This window comes from Propithecus coquereli, unplaced genomic scaffold, assembly GCF_000956105.1.
Source record: "Propithecus coquereli isolate 6110/MARCELLA unplaced genomic scaffold, Pcoq_1.0 Scaffold135, whole genome shotgun sequence".
NCBI lineage: Eukaryota > Metazoa > Chordata > Mammalia > Primates > Indriidae > Propithecus > Propithecus coquereli.
In genome coordinates this window covers 3,007,295-3,026,904 of record NW_012137747.1, presented here as the reverse complement: position 1 = coordinate 3,026,904, position 19,610 = coordinate 3,007,295, and the positions used below count along the sequence as shown (strand labels likewise).

Below are 19,610 nucleotides of genomic sequence, written 5' to 3'. Positions count from 1 at the left end.
TAACATGTAACATCTCTGTATCCATTCTTCCTGTCGTCATGCTCTTCTTCCCTCCTTTTATTCAATAAACATTTATGGAGCACATTGTGTAAGCAAAATTCTCTGTTAGATCCTGGGCATTCAATGGTGAAAAAGAGAGACATAACCATCAGTCAATTGGATCTAATTGACATTGATAGAATACTTCATCCAACAACAACATAATACACATTCTCTAGTTCACATAGAACATTTGCCAAGATAGATCACATTCTGGGCCATAAAACACACCTTCACAAATTTAAAAGAATAGATATCATACAAAGTATGGTCTCAGACCAATGGAATTAAATTGGAAAGATAGTCAGAAAATTCCCCAATATATGAAGACTAAACAACATACTTCTAAATAACACATGGGTCAAAAAAGATGTTTCAAGAAATTAAAAATATTAAATGGAAAATTCCAGAAATAGACAATTCATAAGTTTTAAAATGTGTACTGTTCTGAGTAGCATGAGGAAACCTCCTGCTGTGTCCCACCCAGGATGTGAATCACCCCCTTTGTCCAGCATATCCAGGATGGATGTCTACACCACCTACCTATTAGTCACTTAATAGCCATCTAAGTTATCAGAGCAGCTGTCATGGTATTGCAGTGCTTGTGTTCAAGTAGCCCTTATTTTGCAGAATAATGGCACAGTGCAAGAGTAGTGATGCTGGCAATTTGGCTATGCCAAAGAGAAGCAATAAAGTACTTCCTTTAAGTGAAAAGTTGAAAGTTCTTGACTTAGTAAACAAAAGAAAAAAATCACATACTGAGGTTGCTAAGATCTACAGTATGAACAAATCTTCTGTCTGTGAAATTGTGGAGAAGGAAAAAGAAATTCATACATCACATATATAGGGTTTGGTAGGGTAGGAGCTTAGAATAGAATTTATTAATTTAAATAAAATAAGAAAATGATATATTTCTTGTACACTTGAATGAGGGACTAAGACTCTTGCCCATTTTAAGAAGACATCTTTGTATGCTGTGGGGAATGGATTATAAGGAAACAAGTACAGAAATGGGGAGAACTTAGAGGCTATTGTAGTATCTATGCAAGAAATAGTGTGGACCTAATTGAGGGGGATGTCAGTGGAAATGGTGAGAAGTGGAAAAATGAGAAATTGTGTCAAAAATTTTTGGTGCCTGTGTTGAATAGACTCTTAAGGTACCTCCCACAGTCCATGCCTCCCAGTGTCTATGTTCTCATGTGTTCACTCCCCCTTGAGTGTGGGTTGGACCTGTCACATATTTCTAACAAACAGAATATGGCAAAGGTGACAGGATATATATGATTACATGGTTGTGTCACAAGAAATTTTAAGGCTCGCCCTAATGGAGTCTCTCTCCCTTGCTGGCCTTGGGGAAGCGGGCAGCTATGTTGGGGATCCCACAAGGGAAAGAACTGCAGGTGGCCTCTAGGAGATGGGGGTGGCCTCCAGTCAAAAGCCAGCAAGAAACTGAAGTGCTCTGTCCTACAACCTCACGGAACTGAATTCTACCAACAACGTGAGTAAGATTGAAAGTGGATCCTTCTCTAGACAAGCCTCAGATGAGACGACAGCCCTCCGTGACACCTTGATTGCAGCCTTGGGTGACCCTAAGCAGAGGACCCATCTAAGCTGTGCCTGACTCCAGATTCTCAGAAACTATGAGATAATAAATGTGTGTTGAGCTATTCGGTTTGTGGCAATTTATGGCATAGAAAACTAACACAGTGCCCTTAAGAGCATCTGTCTCTTCCCATCTAAAGTCTCATAAGAAATCACTTACATTCACACTTCTATGTGAATATAACTTCTATATGTGATGTAGATATATATGATAACTTATATTATCACATATATTAACTTATATATGTTATATAACACACATAATGTTATATAACATATATTATATAAATATATGTGACAACTTCTATTCATACTCTTCCTCAACTTGTTCACCTGGCTGAATCTAACTATAGTTTCTCTGCTTGTATTAGTCAGGATCCTCTAGAAAAACAGAGTCAAAGGATATATATACATATATGTAAGAGGAGAATTATTATGGGTGTTGGCTCGTGTGAATTGTGGAAGCTAAAAAGCCCTGTGATGTGCTATTTGCAAGCTGGAGAACCAGTAAAGCCGGTGGTGGAATTCATTCTGACTCCCAAGGCTTGAGAACCAGGGAGCCAATGGTGTAACTCCCAGTCTGAGACCAAAGGCCTGAGAGCCAGGGGTGGGGATGCGGGCATAAGTCTTAAGTCTGAAGGCCAGCTCCAATGTCCGTGAGCAGGAGAAGATGGATGTTCCAGCTCAAGAAGACAGAGAATTTGCCCTTCCTCAGCCTTTTTGTTCTATTCAGGCCCTCACCAGATTGGATGATGCCTACACATGTCAGTGAGGGTGGATCTTCTTCACCCAGTCTACTGATTAAGATTATAATCTCCGGGTTTAGGAAACACCCAGAAATAATATTTTATGAGCTATCTGGCATCTCTTAGTCCAGTCAAGTTGACCCCTAAAATTTACCATTATACTGCCTAAGACACAATTCTTGCATCTCTGCTTGATTCCATTTGGAATGATACCGTCTCTGGACTTTATCTAGGTTTCTGGGCCCGCCTTTGTTCCTGAGCAATGTTTTTGATTCTGCTCTTTTTTTTTTTTTCCTTTCTCATGACAAAAATTGCTCTATCTTAATTCTTTGCCAAACTCTGGCTTCCTGATTTAGATTTCTGGGACCTGCTAGTTTGGGAAGGGAGTTTAGACAGGTGAAAGTATGGAAAGCAGTTTAAAGAGGAGGAAGAGATTACAAATTAAAATACTAGTTAAGAGGCTCTATAAGAGATGACTGAAGCCTGATTAGAAGCAAGAGGAATGGAGAGGAAGGCAGAGGCTCAAGACACTCTTAGGAAGCAAAATCGACAGGGCCTGGCGAGGTCGAGTGGTAAAGGGCTAGATGACACTGATGTGTTAACAGCATCTAGCTTGGGTGGCCGGGTAGAAAGCAAGACAATACTCACAGTTGGAATAGTCTGGCCCCTTCCTGATCCATTTTAAATAAATATGACACACAAGTAAACCCACACCAGGAAAGATTTGAAAGGCAGAATTCATCTCTGGAATTCAACCTGGCCCCACCACTAACCAGGCTCTATAGCTTCCTAGATCTGTACCCTACAAGTTACTCATCTTTCAGAGTTTCAGTTTTCTTATATTTGAAATGGAAATGATCATATTACTTACTTCATAGTGTTGCTGTAAGAATTAAATGACATGTTTCATATAAAGTGCCTGAGACACAAAATTGCTCAATACCTACTAGTTCTTATTATTGGCGTGCTCCCTCTGGGCCAATCACACTCTGACCAGTCTCAGATTCTCTGCTGCCATGACGTCTCTTTTGTTGACTATGTATCTCATCTAGTTGTCATTGAGTACCTGGGTGTACTTGCTTTGACTTTGGCACTCTTTCTTCATCTGGGACACGACCGCCAGTACCTGGTCACGGATAAGGTCAGGAATACCTGTGCCCCTTGCCCTTGCTTTCTCCTGCGCTTCCTCTGGGTCTCATCAAACTGAATGCCCAGATCCCCCTTTCTGCCAACAGGAAGGGAAAACAAAGGAGATTATGAGTTTGAGAGGAATGAGGGCAGTTTCTTCTGGAGTCTGTCGAAGTTAAAGTGTTTACACAACATTGAGATGGTTGATTTTATGTGTCAACTTAGCTAGGCTACTGTACCCATGTATTTGATCAAATACTAGTCTAGATGCTGCTAGGATATTTTTTAGTGTGATTCACTTTAAATCAGTAGACTTTGAGTGGAGCAGATCATCCTCCACAATGTGGGAGAGCCTTATCCAATCAGTTAAAGGCCTTAAGGGAAAAGACTGAGCTACCCTGACCAAGAGGGAGTTCTGCCTCCAGACTGCCTTTGGACTCCAGACTGCAGCCTCTACTCTTCTCCTGGTTTCTCTAGCCTGCTGGCCTACCCTGCAAATTTTGGACTTGTCAGTTACCACAATTGCATGAGCAAATTCCTTAAAATCAATCAATCGATCTCTATCTATCTATCTTTTATTAGTTCTATTTCTCTGGAGAACCCTAACTGATACAGACATCCAAGAGAAATCTCCTGAGTATGTGGTGTTTGTATAGATCTAGAGCTCAGGAGAGAAATAAAAGTAAATGAGTAAATAAATTGGGAGTTATTACTATGACAGTGATATCTCTAAAGCCAAGGGAGCTGAGAGAATACAAGAAGGAGAGGTTATAATTAACATCAGATATTGCACAAAACCTCATAGGATAAAGAATGAGAAAAGAACATTTGACCTGACAACTAACTAATCAGCATTTATGTGTTTGCCACTTGGCAAAGAACATGGCTTTTTTAAAAAAAGACAAATGAAAGAAAATCTCATTTTCAGAATTAGTAGCAATTTTATAGCACTCACTAAAAAATTATGTGGTCTTTTTCATGGATTATATGATCCTCAATAGTTTAAGGACTAGTAATGTCTAGTTACAGCAGACTTTTACAAGACTGTTTCCCAAGACCTAAATCTCAAATACCATTTGAGTATATATTTTCTCTCATAAAATGCAGTAAAATGAACTTTAAAACTCTGAGTGATCCTTTCAAGATCCTTAACAAAATTGTAGGAATGCAGCTTGTTTTTCTTTTGAGATATTATCACTTCAGAAAGTGACCGTGTCTGTGATGATGAATAGAGAACATGGAGTTGGGTTGGAATGCGAGCTCCGATCATTAGGCAGCCACACTCCCAGGTCACGTGGCTCCTGCTCTCACATCGGTTCATGCTATTCTAACTTATGCCTCTGCAAAATTACAAACTATGCAGGTTCTAGACATTCGAGTCACCCCCAAATAGTCGAAACCATGATTGTTAAATCCATGGCTGCTTGAAGGCTATTACATGCTCAATCTTTTGATGATATCTTGGAAGGTGATGACATCACTCACAAAATATTAGAATACTGTGCTGAATGTGCAGGGTGTTTGGACAGGGACACATCAATCCTGAGAATTTTCCCCTCATTTAAACTCTCCTTGAGCGTGATTATTTTGTATGGCATATTTCTAAATGGTAATCTGGTGTGGTCCTATAGTGTTTGAAAAGAACAATCCCAGAATAAGGTTTTTGTCTTTTCAAATTTATGGTACAGCTAAGTATTGAAGACAATTTCAAGGCAAGCAAAAGAAACACACCAGAGTGTTATTGGTAGGAAAAGTTTTGTTTCCCCTCTCTCTGTCACACATCTCTCTCTCTCTCTCTCTCTCTCTCTCTCTCTCACACTCTCACACACACACACACACACACACACACACACACCCTGCCCCATGGAGCCACGGACCCTCCTTCCTGGTCTCACAGGAATTTTTCTTTGGCTTTTCCCCATTGCTAGTGAAATTATCTGGGACTCGCCAGACTACACAGCTGGTGATTGTTGAATGAAAACCAGATAATTACGTGGCAGCAGTTGTCAATGAGGCTTTTACACAATGGAGGCTGAAACAGAGTGACACTACAGAATCACTTAAATCAAGTTGGCTAATTAGAAATGTGGTTCAGGTTTAGACGTCACTGGAATGTGTTTCCCCGCGCAAGCAAAGTATGGGAAAGCAAAGCAAAAAAAAAAAAAAAAATCACTTTTCCCATGGACACAAAAGACACTACCTTCCTTCAAGTGAATAGTGGAATAGTAGGTTGTAAAATTGAGACTGTGACTCTTTACGACTCTTAACATTAAATGCCACTGATTCTCAACTCAATAAAACTATCTTAATCTAAAAGGGAGGATTTATGGGAAGGATGCTGGAGGCCTCACAGAATTGAAGAAAGCTGTAGGAAGGGGGTAGTTCCAGGCCTTAATTAAGGGTTAAGTCAGAAAATGTGTACAACAAAGGAGTCTCTCAAACTCAGCCTCTCATTTCTTTTTCTTCCTTGGCTATCACCCGTAGTGGGAATCTGGCCATTAACTCTAAGGCCACATTCTTACAGAATTGGGAACATAAAGAAAGAAAAAACGGAGGCTTTTTTGTTGGCTGCAGCCAGAACAATGCTGGCCAAGGACTCTGGTTGGTTTGGCTTTGGTCGTGTGCCAATCCTTGGCCTAATCACTATGGCCAGAGAGTGGAGGGGCTATGTTCATCCCAGACCGAGACTAAGAAATGTGACTATTCACTGATGAGGAGAGGAGGGGGGAGGGTTGAACAGACAAAAGAAAAAGAAAGCCCCTAGAGACATCCCAAAGATACCAGACGATAACTTGATTTTTGGCAACGTGCTTACGTCACAAAGTTAAATATACATCTCACACTCAAGTGCCCCATGCCTCTCATAACGTAAATCTACAATTGATTTGCCAATATCTTGGTGTTCATAACAGCAATCAGAATTACTTGAGGCCTCCTTATAATTGTATTATTTCTTTTTTATTTGTTCAGCCTTAATATAGTTTAACATTTGTGGCGGATACTGGATTGGCACATTCAGCATCTCTTCCAACCTCTTTTCAGAATTTCTCACACTACTGCCGAGGCTGGAAAGCAAACACTTTCTCTTCCAGACCCCATACTCCTGGCTTCTGGATGTGCTTTAGGCTCTGCCAAATTGAAGCACTCGTGGGAGACTTGACTTTGGAACTGAGTTCAGTGGGGAGAGAGGCAGCACTTGAGCTATTCATTTGCTGGGACAGATTGTAGTATATGTGAGGTGGTTCTGGAACCAGCAATTGTGGCAGCAGCTGCCCAATTCAGCAGATAAATTGGCAACAAATATAAACATAAATTTCTCAAAAGAGAAAATAAAAAGCAAAAACATCTAATCAATCTACATTCACTGTATGTGTTCAATCTTATTAGTGATGAAAGAAATGCAAATTAAAAAAAAAAAGTGTTATGGTGATTTGCCACCTTGTTGAAGTGAGCAAAGGAAAAACAGCAGGAATACACGCTGCTGGCCTCAGAACAGTAAGATGGGCCCTGTCCCTACCGAGGAGAGACGAAGAAGGGTGGATTTCCTGGTATCTGCTGGGCTGCAGGAACTGAAGGCACGCTCAGGTTACCTTGGGTGGCAGTGTTTTATGAAATAAAAGCCTGGGGAGGTGGGGAAAATGGGAAACATGTAATCAGTCCTCGTGACACCTAGAATGTTCTTCAGGACGCAGCAGTTCTAGAAGTTCAACAGGTCACTCAATAACTCCAGCTGTTCCTACAGAAGCTGGCATCCCTTGCTCCCTCCTATAGTGCTCTGTCATAGGGTGACTCGGGACTCTTTCTGAAGCCTGACTCCAATTGACTAAGTCAAAAAGGAATTTGCTGGCCCTCCTGACTGGAAAGTCCAAAGGCTGGGCTGGCTCAGGACAGCTGCATCTGAGGGCTTCAATGGGGTTATTCTGTTCCTGTTAGCTCTGCTTTCCTTTGAATTGGCTTCAATCTAAAGCAGGCTCTCTCCAGGTGGTGGAGAAGGTCACTTACCTTCTCAAATCCTCTGTTTCCTCATTCTAGAAAAATGGAGCTATAAGCCACCTACACATATACTCTGTGAGGAGCCAGCGAGATAGAGTATATGTAAATGCTTTCAAACTGTGACATTTCAGAGGATTTTCTCAGTTGTCATAAGCTCAGTGGCCTGCTTTGAAACAGTCTTTCAACTTGGCCCCTATAACTTCTTCTCTGTTCTGATTATTAATAAAATTGAATAGGTGTTGTTGAGCAGGCCTGTCCTGAAATTTGGCACATAGGAAAAAAATGTCATTGTCTTTATCAAGAATGAGGGACACTATTATTAATTTTTAAAATAAAAGGTATCCATGAAACAAAAACATTTGTACCTCCTTAATATTTTGAAATTAAAAAAAAAGGTTGTTGTATTTTAAAAAAAATTGAGTTCTATGGACCCTAGAGCCTGTGGAAGCGGCCCAGGGACCACAGTATTGTAGGTGTTGGCGGGGGCGCGGGAGTGGGCAAGGCTGAACGGGTGCAGCTGCCTCGTTTCATCGGAGCAGCCCTGCTTTTGTCTGTTTTCTACATCATAATTCTAAGATTTTACACCAAAAAGGAGAGTAGTAATATGATTAAAATATTAGCAAGTTTGGCAGCATAACAGAAGAAATGAGCCAATTGCTGATATTAATTGACTAATGAAGGGGGAACTGAGTCAATCAGAGCAAAACTGAACACCACTTGATAATATCTGGAATCCAGTGTAAAAAAAAAATTGATTGGTAATAGCCCAAAGTGGTACATGTTTCAATGGCTTGCACCTGAGCAGGACTTCCCCCGTTCCCTGGCTCACGTCTGGGACTAAGGATGCTGATGCGCCGTGGCAACAGATGGGCTCACTTGACCCTACTATGCTGCACAGTACACAATGCTGTGAGTGCTTAGCCACCCCACCTCCTTCTGGGCAAAGACATGTGAGTGGAAGTGGTGTGTGTTACTCAGCACTGAGGTGGTAAACAGCTGATGCGTAACTCTCTGCACTCTCTCTTCCTGGCACTGTGATGGAGAAGGCCAACGGCTTCAGAACGTCAGCCAGAGATGGTGAGCCCCTCTGTCTCCTATAGGCCCCGTCTAACCATGAGTGAGAAATAAAGCTTTGTGTTCGTAAACCATTCGTATTCTGGGGTTACTTTGTTACAGCAGCATAGCCTTTCCAAGGAAAGGAAATTTGGGGACCCCAGGAAGTTTTTCAGGCTGGGAAATTCACAGGGGCTGGCTGGAGAAAGGAAGCTAGAAGCACTGAGCGAAATGGGGCTGGGGTGAAGAGGGGGAGGGGGTGAACAACAGCTCACTGAGGGAATGCTGTGATTTAGTGGAAAAAAACATGGATTTTGGAGTCAAATAGACCTACTTAGGGACAAAATAGGTTTCACTATTCATTTACTCTTTGAGCAAATTGCCAACCTGTCTCACTTTTCTCATCTATAAAACATAATGCCTAAGTTACAGAATTGCTGAAAAAATTATACACATATGCATATGGCTAGCATTTAGCACAGTATCTAACAGTTGGTAGGGAATCAATAAACCTAGGTACCCTTTCTCTCTGTGTTCCATTCTAACCATTTCTAAGCTTGATAGTTTCCCCTTTTGATCTCACAGACTCTACAACTAGGAATCCTTACAGTCCTTACTCCAGGATTTGCATCCCCTAAAACCCTGCTAGGGCTTTGAAACTAGAAGGGAATACTGTCAAATTCTCTGGCGTATCACTGCTTGAGCTGCACTTGAACTCTGAAGAGGAAATCACGGCCAGTGCGACTGAGGCTAAAGTCTGGGCCAGGGTGAGCTTGCGAAGGACCAGCGTGGAGGGAGGCGTGGTCTCAGCTCTCTTCTTGCACTCAGCTCAGTTCTGTCCCTCCCCGCCTCAACAGCCCTCAACAGTCTTCTGTTATCAGCCTCCGGTCTGTTTGGTGCATTTGCCCCTGCCATCCTGAACTTCAAGAAACACACACACACACACACACACACTTACTAGAAATTAAAGGAAAACCATCACATCCAAAATTATAAATAGAAAAGAAACGTATGCATTTAATGGACAACAAGTTCTAATCTTGAGTAAACTGGGAGCACTCGAGATGCCTGGAGGTCTTGGAGGCGATAGCTATAGTATCTAGTGATACCTCCTGCCATATTCTGAACATGCAAAAATTACCAGATCCCAAAGTTCCCATTTCTCATTAAATTTTAGTGAAAAAGCTTCCCTTGATCCCACCCTGGTTGAGTCTGGGAACAGGGTGTTAACTTTTATATTATAAAATGTTCTTGACTGTAGAGAATATGAAGAACTAAATGTTACAGTTTTCAAAAGGAGGCGTAACATTGAAAAAAAAATGCTGAGAAATACTGCTCCAGTGTCTTGGAATCACGTTGTCAAAGGGAAGAAAGCTAATAAGGAAGTGGGAGGAAGAAGCCCGAGAACAGCATGAAAAGGGTCCTGCTTCCACAGGGATGATGGTCCACTCACCACCGTGTAGCATTTGGTTAGTTTTAACGTGTTTTCTTGGCTTGTTCCCTCATTTACCATTAACTGTCTAAAGACGAGCTTTTTGGACATTTCATCCAGGCTTAAATGTTCTAATGGGCGTGAAGAATTGTTCACTTGCTTTAAAAAATCAGGGGAACGTCTTAATGTTGGAAGCAGCCAATCCTTGGGGTACAGTGTCCCTTGTAGTGGTAGGGAAGTTCTGGGCCATCAGTAATCCGCCCTCCTCCTCTGCAGCACCTCCTACTGCAGTCACCTCCACTAAAACGCGAGAGCGCTCAGCACTTTTTCACAACTGAGTACTTCGGCGGTTCCTGCTTCTGCCTGAGGCGGGCCAAGCGCTCTCAGCTCATTTACAGAGGAGAGATGATGGACATCTTCTGACTCCAATGGGCGCCGAGCCCATCCATGCTTGGTGGACTGGCGAGCTGCTGCCCAGCCTTGGTCCTCAGCCGGAGCACCGGCCCTCTGCTGGGTGCGCCGAGCCCCGGCAACGCTAATGGCTAACCAATGAAAAAACCATCTCAAAAGACACACACAGAGAAAAGATCCGCGTTCAGAAAGGGGTGCTCCTCCCGTCCGGTCCCCTGCATTGCAGCCCCGCAGCTTCGCAGGCCTACAGCGCTCATTTACGACTCGAATCCCCGTCTTGGGAGCGGCGGCCTCCCTTTGATCGGTCCCGCTCCCGGGTGTCCCCTTCCCCAGCTCCCGCCTCAGCCAGGGGAGCCGCTAGGGCTCGGGCCGACGCGCCGCTCCGCGCCTGCCCTCCTGCCGCACTCCGGGCTCCACTTTCACTTTCGGTCCCGGGCTGCGAGGCAGGCGGCGGCGGCGGCGGCGGCGCGAGGGAGAGCCGGCCCCAGACCCCAGGTACTGCGCGCCCTCCCGGAAAGAGGAGAACGCGGCACTGGCCCCTTTCTTGCGCCCGCCGGGGGTCCGAGGGCCTGGGGCGCGGAGAGCAGGGTGGCGGGGCACGAGGCTGGGCGAGGGGAGTCGCTGGGCTGGGCCCGAGGCCGCAGGGAGCGCGGTGGGTGATGGGCGCATGCGCTGAGCGCCTATTCCGCGGGCTCTGCGGATCGCGCCACTGTCCGCCCACAGGGGCTCCCTCCGCGCTCCGCCTCGCCGCTGGATTCCTGCCAGCCGCGCAGGCCACCAACTCCCGCGTAGGGCCAGAGGGAGGGGCGGGTGGACAGCAGGTTAGGCCAAGGATAGCACCTGGCTGATAGCTCCCGGAGAAAGGAACGTGGCTTTGGGTTAACTGCTGGGGTGGGGGTGGGGTGTTGTGTCACCCGCGGGACGCAAGTGTCCTCAAGATCAGTTCCCTCCCTGTTGCTCCTCTACTTCTTGCCAGCAATTCTCTCTCCCCCTTCGCGCTGGCTCTAGCCCGGTTTTATTCAGATAAAGCTCTCCTGTTGAGTTTTCTCTCTGGGTGCCTCTCCAGGTGGGCCAGCAAGTTAATTTCATGAGAGGAAGGGGAAGAGCAGACACTTCCTCACTGTTGGTGGAGTTCTTTGTGTAGGCTAGGTTCAGAAAGAAATGCTCTGTTTTCTATTAAATGTCTAAGAGTATTTTCTCTCAACTCAGCACATAGTCAACCATTAAAAAAAAATTGCTTCAAAACATTGGTTAGAATTATCTCTTCCCTTAGGGATTTGGAATTAAATTGATAAGCAGCACATTTTCAGGCGGGGCTTGAGTATGTTAATGTTTTCGAATTAATTCAACATTTTTATTATTAGCAGTGACAAGCTATTATCAGTGCTTGTTAATTTCATTGTTTAGAAAGTTGTGGAAGAACGTCCATTACTTCTTGATCTATGTTCCATGTCCCAATAAAGGGAAAGGCTGACCAGTTGCCCCTGGTGACTTCCATGGTGAGTGGGAAAAGTCAGAATGACCAAAGGCAGCCTAAGTAAGGTTCCTAAAATATCTTGGACTCTTCCTGGCTGTGAATTAAAGTTGGGTGGCAAAGTCTGCTACACTTTGGCGACATTGACTGTGAAAGGTGGTTTAATTTGATCAGAGGCCAAAGGAAAATGCTTTTTAAAACATTTAAGGAATATAGTACAGGAGAGTCCTTTAAAACCCTTATCTCCGTCCTCTAAACCTGTATATTCAACAGCCTGCTTGATATTTCCCTTTGGATATCTCATGAACATCACAAACATATTTTTAAAAATGAACTCAAGATTCCTTCTCCTCTCTTTTAAGTCTGTTCCACCTCTGGTCTTCTCCATCTTAATACAAGGCACCTGTGTTCATTCTAGAAACCAGGCAGCCATCCCTGATACTGTCCCCTCCCTCATCCCCCACTTCCAGTCTACCCTGGATATAGATGTTGAACCCATCCATAGTGTGTGCACGCTCTCTTGCATGCACTCTCATTCTCCCTCTCTCTCCACACCACCCCAGGACAAGCCACTAGCCTGCTTGGTCTAGACTACTTTCTAACTGGTCTCTTGGCCTTCACTCTTGCTGCTTTCCAATCTTCCACTCTCCACACGGCAACTAGGGTAATTTTCTTACAATGTGAACTGGATCTTAAGTTACCCTAGCTCAAAATCCTTCCAATGGCATCTCATTGCACTTAGGATGTTATCCAAAATCCTTAACATGCCTACAAGAATGTGTGGTGGTCTGGCCCCGCCCCACCTCTCCAGGTGCATCTTTTGCTTGAACTTGTGTTTCCAGTTCACTGGCCTTCATAACCAGTGCTCTCTACTGCCTCTGAGCATGCAAAATGATTGCTATTCCCTCTGTCTGGAATACTCTCCTGCTGCCTCTCTTCTTAGTTAATGTGTATTTTAAATCTCACCTAAAATGTCCAAAAAGAGCCCCTGATGTAAACTGGTGTGCTGTCATTCTCTTTCAGTGTGTGTGTGTTTTCCTTCATAGCTCTAATCACAGCTGGTAACTATTAATATATATACTTATGTAACCTTGTTAAAAATCTCCACTTTCTAGCTCTTTGATGTCAGGGACCTGTGCTGTCTTGTATTGCTAGTACTCAGCTAAACCCCTGGCACACAATAGGCTCTCAATAAATATTTGTGGAATGAACAATCGAAAATGTTTTTACTCATTTGGTCTTTATAATAATCCATGAGAGAGGTATTATTATTATCATCTCATTTCACACATGAGGAAAATGAAACTTGTATTAAATAACTTGCACAGTAGGTGGCAGAACAAGAACCTTGGTTTTCTTTTCTGACTGTAAGCCTGATATATATATTATTGTATAGTTATAATTTTATATGTGTATATATTTATATAAAACCACATGTGTAGAAAAATGTCAGAGATTACTACTTGGAGTTCTTAAATAAAACAATGTGAGTCTTGGTGACATGCAAAGGAAAAATGAGGAGAGTGTCATATAGGAGGAAATCAGAAAGTGAAAACACAAAGGTGTGAGATCTTGGTGAAGCAGAAAAAGCAGGGAGTTTATAATCACACAGACTTGTATTGCATTCCAGCTAGTTACGTGAACTTGACAAAGGTACATGAATGTTTCTTTGCTTCAGTTGCTTCCTCACCTCAAAACAGGGAAAATAGGCTATTAGAGTGAGAGACTGTGTAAAGTGCCTGGCACTTTGGAGGAGCTTAGTAAATGTTAGTTCTTATTCTTCCTTGGCGTGGAGTTTTACTTCAAAAAGAATTGTACTTTTCTTGGAAAGGAGCTGCCTATATTGAATAGACTACTGTTTCTGAGAGCCTTTTTTTTTTTTTTTAAACTGCATCCCTTTTAGAAAATTGTTAACAAAACTTGACTCTAGGAGACCAGTGAGAGCCATGAAATGCCCTGTTTCTAATTGAGACACTTACTATTAGAAGTGAAGCCCACACAAGAGCTAATTTTTCTGGGGAAGAGCTAAACACACTGGCACATGATCACAGAATCTTGGTTATATCCTATCGTTGGAGATTTAGAGAATTTTCTCAGTGAAATCCTTAATTCATTACACTGAGTTTTTATCAAGCCCCTCTTGTGTGCAAGATATAGTTCTAGGTGCAATACAGAGATAAATACAGTCTTGTTTCCAAGAGTTTATAACATAGTAGGGAAGGTATTACAAGTGCATTGGTTATACTATTTTGACACAGGGTGCCATAAGATGCCATGAGAGGAACAAAGAAAGTTCCGTGAGTTTCAAAGGAAGAAGAAGTCCCTTGTGCCTGGAATATTCAAGGAAGGGTTCCCAGGCATGCCTCATTTGAGTTGGAACTTGAAAGATGGGAGAAAGTTGTTGAGGTGGAGGGAGTCCTTGAGCAGAGATGTGGATAGACATGTTGAGCAAGATGTGGATAGAGAAAGTATTGGTCACATTTTGGGAACAGTCAAAAACCCATAGCAAATCCTAGGATGCATATAGTGGATTTGTGTTTTGAGATAAGGCTAAGTGGGGAGAGAAGCCTTTGTAGAACTGTGTTTCAGGGAAATCACTCAGTCTGATGACTTTAGGAGAGGAGACTACATCTCAATCTTTGAGTCTTAAACATTCAGTGAAATGTCTATGACCAGAAAGACCAGACCAGTAAGACATAATCCCTGCCTTGGGTAGTTTATAATTTAGTAAAGAGAAATAGGCATGCAGAAAATTAAGTTCACTAATGTGTTACAGATTCTAAGAATTCTGCCTAGAATTCAATAGAAGACAAAATTTAGTGGATTTTAGTGGTTTTTGCTGATTGTAAACTTCTTTGTCCTAGTTAAATCAAGGATACAAGGCAGGCAGTTTTCCTCTTAGGAAAGACCTAGTATTTATGGAAGTTTGCATCATTTATCCATTGAATGTGGGTGAATGAATTCTGACATTTACACTGTCTACATTACATGTCGCATTTTGGTTTCTGGCACTGTATCCTCCTTGAGACACAGCCCCTTCATGGACCCAACCCTGCAAAGCCTTTGATGTGAGGTCTCATCACCAACCCCTCAGCAGCCCGTGGGCTTGTTAGCTCAGAACCAGTTGGAATTTTTACATCTCCTTCGTCTTGGGCTGTTGGAGAACGCTTGGGGACTTCCAGAGTCCTTGCATGCTTGAACCTGCCACCTACATGGAGCCCTCTACTATCTTGGGATGAGGGCTAAGCCCACTAAGCTGCTGCTTTCAGAAATTCCAGGTGGAAGCAGGATACAGTTCCTTTTACTCTCTGCTTCCCCAACCTCAGCAGAAATCCATCGTTCTGCCCCTGCCCTGGGATTCTGCCTGAGAAAGTAGGGGCAGGAACTCTTTACCATATTGGTATTTAAGCTTTCTTCTCCATATTGCTCCACTCCTCTGTGGCTGAAAGCATCCTTTAATTGGTCTCTGGGATTGACTGTCTCTACGGTGTACGATCCTTTCTATCTAACCTCCAGATCCACTCCACAGGGAAGGAGGAGGGAGGCAATTTGATCTGTGTGTTTGGGAGGGGAGCAGGATGGACAGTGAGCGGTGAGGAGACCATGTCAGCCATTGCCTTGAAGTAGTATCCCATCACATGGGGTTCAAGGGGTAAGGCCAGGGTCTGGCAAGGATTATGTTGGAGCTTCTCAACCTTGGTTCCTCAGTAGAATCTCTGGGAAGTTAAAAAAAATTGATGCCCTGATCTCATCACCATAGATTCCAGGTTAATGGTATCAGTAGGGATCTAGGCATCAAAAATTTTAAAAGCTTCCTAGATAATGTTAATATGCAGCTACAATTAAGAACCTGACATCTAAGAGAGGGAGAATCCTCTGTACCATAATCATTTCGAGGGATCCACTTTGTAGCGTTACCACTTTTCTCATCCCATCTGAATGTCCAGGAGCCAGGGGAGTTTAAGTGAATTAGGGCCAATTACTGAGCTCACCTGGCAGGGGTCCCTCCTGGCAAACACCCAGTAGAGGGGTGAGTTTGTGTAAGGAAAGAAAGAACTGTGCTTGAATCTTGGCAAAGCGGATTGCCGGATCTCTTCAAATTCACATTGCTTTTATGTCCCGTGGCTTTTAAAATAAAGTGCAAAATATAGTCTGCAGCATGACTTCCGCATGCTTTGAGCCTAATCTTGTATTTACTCCCCTCATTGCCTTGCAGATAATCATTCTCCATCAAGTCCTCCTGGGTTCCCTTCTGTCCACGTCAGTTGCCGGAACAGCCTTGTACTTCCTTCCTTAGTGCTTGAGCTCCTGCCCAATTTGCTCCACCTGTGATGCCGTGAATGCTTTCCCCATTTCCAAATCTAAACTGTCCTTTCAGGCCACGGTCAAATGTGTGAAGGCATCCCCGAGGAGTCACTGCAGCCAGAGGCACTCTCTCTCGTTGGAAATATTATTCCATTCTTCCCAACACCTTCTTTTGGTATTATTTTCAAATGCTCCACATTTTCTGTGTTGTGTTTTATTATTTGCGCATGAATGTTTTCTGTTCTTCCTGAGTTTGAGGTCTTCAAGGGTGGGGTCAGTGTCGTGTGTATTATCATATCCCACATAGTACTCAGCACACAGCCTTGCGGGACGATTGTTAAGAGAGAACCCAGATGACTGATATGTTTGTCACAAACTACCAGGAAAATTAAACTCTTTAAGTCATTCCTGGCTAAATAAATACTTAATTGACTTTTGGCATGACAATTTGACAATGATACTGATGTTATTAAAGATTACTGTTACTAATACTTGCCTTTTTTCCCTCCTCACTACTCACCATCTAACTCTCCTTCTTATGCTTCTTGTTTTTCGGGAATTCTCTACCTCGTGAGGCTTGGTGGGAAGCAAGGCCTTGTTGCCCATGGCAGAAGCTAAGAAGTGCAGATCCTTGTTTTCTCCACTTTTCTGCTGGTAGCATGGATATCACACCTCGGCTCAGGCAATAGGACTTCAAAGCTGGGCCTTTGAAGCTGAAACAAGTCATGCAAAGTTGCAGGGGCAGTGGAGAACTAATTCTGGTGGTGGCTGCAGCAGTGTCAGCATCTGATTTCCAAGGCAGCAGAGCAGCTTTCTCCAAGTTCCAGTGTTGGTGGGGAGCAGTAGCTCGATTAGATGTTTCTCTGATATGGTTCCTGCTGTCCATCTTTGCCTGTTTTATGAGCCTGGTTTCCCAAGTGTCTTGCAACTCTGTGACCCATTTCATGAGCCACTAAGGATCCTCTGATGGCTCCTTTTCTTCCTGTATCAGCCAGAGCTTGTTCTGTTGCTTTCAACCAAGAGCCCGGACTGTTAGCGTTAATTTAAACTTTGAAAGCCAAATGATGCTTTCTAGTAGTGTTACTGATTATTGCTAACCATAAACTTTTTCTTCTATGAATTAATAACATAGGGAAGGTAGTTTTACTTTTATGAAAAGACCTAGTACTTTTCGAAGTTTGCATTTATATCAATTAATGCTGGGTGGACACGGTGTAAAATTACGCTGTCTAGAGGACATCTTAATGACTTTATTTATCGTCGCTTTTATACATTTGTGCCATTAGGTGATTTCAGCAAGAAGATGGTGTCTCTGTCTCTCAAGTGGCCACTTGCAACCATGTCATGTCTACTTCCCTCATTGTTGACTCTCTTGACTGTGTCTACTCCTTCATGGTGTCAGAACAGGGAAGCTACATCTCCAGAAGCCGGTAATGGGACACCATTTCCTTGGAATAAAATGCGACTTCCCGAGCGTGTCATCCCAGTTCATTATGATCTCATGATCCATGCAAATCTCACCACGCTGACTTTCTGGGGGACCACGGAAGTAGAAATCACAGCCAGCCAGCCCACCACTGCCATCATCCTGCATAGTCACCACCTACAGATATCTAAGGCCACTCTCAGGAAAGGAGCTGGAGAGAGGCTGTCGGAAGAACCACTGAGGGTCCTGGAATATCCTGCTCATGCGCAAATCGCACTCCTGGCTCCAGAGCCTCTCCTTGATGGGCTCCCGTACACAGTTGTCATCGACTATGCTGGCAATCTTTCTGAGAATTTCCATGGATTTTATAAAAGTACCTACAGAACCGAGGAAGGGGAAGTGAGGTAATTTTTTTTCTATTTTTTTAAGCTTCAAGTGCTGTACATACTAAATTTATTATTTCAGGTGGATTGTCTTTTAAAATTCCCTTGTTGTTGAACTTTCTTCACTTTTGCTTTTGCATCTTTTTTATGGCATTAAGAATGGCTTATTTTTTCCTTGCTTTTTTAATCTCATTTTTCATTTTATTTTAACCGATTTTCTTTCCTCTAATTCTCTCAGAGTAAATACCTATTTGTTTATTTAATTAGTAAACATTTTTAATTCTCTTGGCCTGCATTGGTTTCCTGAGGCTGTCATAACGAAGTACCACAGACTGGGTAGCTGAAAACAACAGAAATGTATTCTCTCATGGTTCTGGAGGCCAGAATCTGAAATCAAGGTGTCAGCAAGCCCAGGCTCTCTCTCAGACTCCGGGTGGGATCCTTTCTTGCCTCTTCCTAGCATCTGGGGGTGGCCGTGGATCCCTGGCACTCCTTGCCTTGCAGCTGCATCTCTCCTGTCTCTGCCTCTGTTGTCACCTGGCTATTCTACCTGTGTTTCCCTGTGCCCAAATTGTTATCATCTTATAAAAGATGATAAAATCTTATAAAATATGACACCAGTCATATTGGATTAGGGCCCAGCCTGATCGCCTCACCTTAACTTGATTATATCTGCAAAGACCCTATTTCCAAATAAAATCACATTCACAGATACTGGGGGTTAGGACTTCAGCATATCTTCTGGGGGTAGGGAGTTCAATCCATAATGGCCCATTAGAGGAAATATTTTTCTCTCAGTTAAAACATTTTTAGGGATCCCTACCTGCTTTACTTTGGTTCTTTTTTTAAGGAGGGAACTTATTTGGGGAGCTTTTAAGCTAAATTTTAAAATCAAATCAAAGTTTGTTAGCAGATTATATACTGGCTTATTTTCCTAATTCCCTATTATTTTATCAAGATATAAAAGTCAGATGCTACCAAAAAGAATTTTTTAAAAAGTAAAATGTGTCCCAATCATAGCCCCCTGAAATAAAAATCTATTTCAGGGGAACATCTTCCTAGCCTTCTCTTTGGATATGCATGTATGTTATTTTATGTAAATGGAATTATTATATTTTCTTTTTTACAGTGGAGTTTTTTAAAACTTAATATATTGGAAAGATGTTTTGTATAAATGACTATCACTATGCATTATTTTAATGACTTTATTAAAATATATGTTTGTACATTAATTATTTAATCCCTCTTGGTTGGAAATTAAATTCTTTCCAACTTTTCAGTATCAGCAACATTTTGATGAACATCCACGTAAGTTATTTTTTTAGAATAAATGCCTAGATGTAAAATTGGTAAGTCAAAGAGTCTACAAACTTTGGGTATGCCTTGTTATATTGCTCATCCCTAACCAATTCTGTATATTGGCAATCTTTGTAGAGCAAAGAGGCCAAAAAATGGTATCTCCCTTTAATTTACATTACTTTGATTAAGGAAGTTGAGCAGCTTGTGATATGTTTATTAATGATTTGTTTTTCTTTTCTGAATTGCTTATTTATGACTTTTGCCTGAGATTTCACTTGATTGTTGGGTATTTTCTTACTGATTTTTCGGAGCTATCTGT

General features: G+C 42.6%; 1 protein-coding gene across 1 annotated transcript in view; it reads left to right on the top strand.

Moving 5' to 3' along the window:
• Positions 1-10,824: 10,824 nt before the first annotated feature.
• ERAP1 (endoplasmic reticulum aminopeptidase 1) overlaps positions 10,825-19,610 on the top strand; it is a 32,524-nt gene continuing 23,738 nt past the window's right edge. The window contains exons 1-2 of the mRNA XM_012638798.1: positions 10,825-10,899; positions 17,470-18,014. Coding sequence (XP_012494252.1) covers positions 17,487-18,014 — 528 coding nt within the window. The 5' untranslated portion in view covers positions 10,825-10,899; positions 17,470-17,486. The remainder of the gene's footprint in view (positions 10,900-17,469; positions 18,015-19,610) is intronic.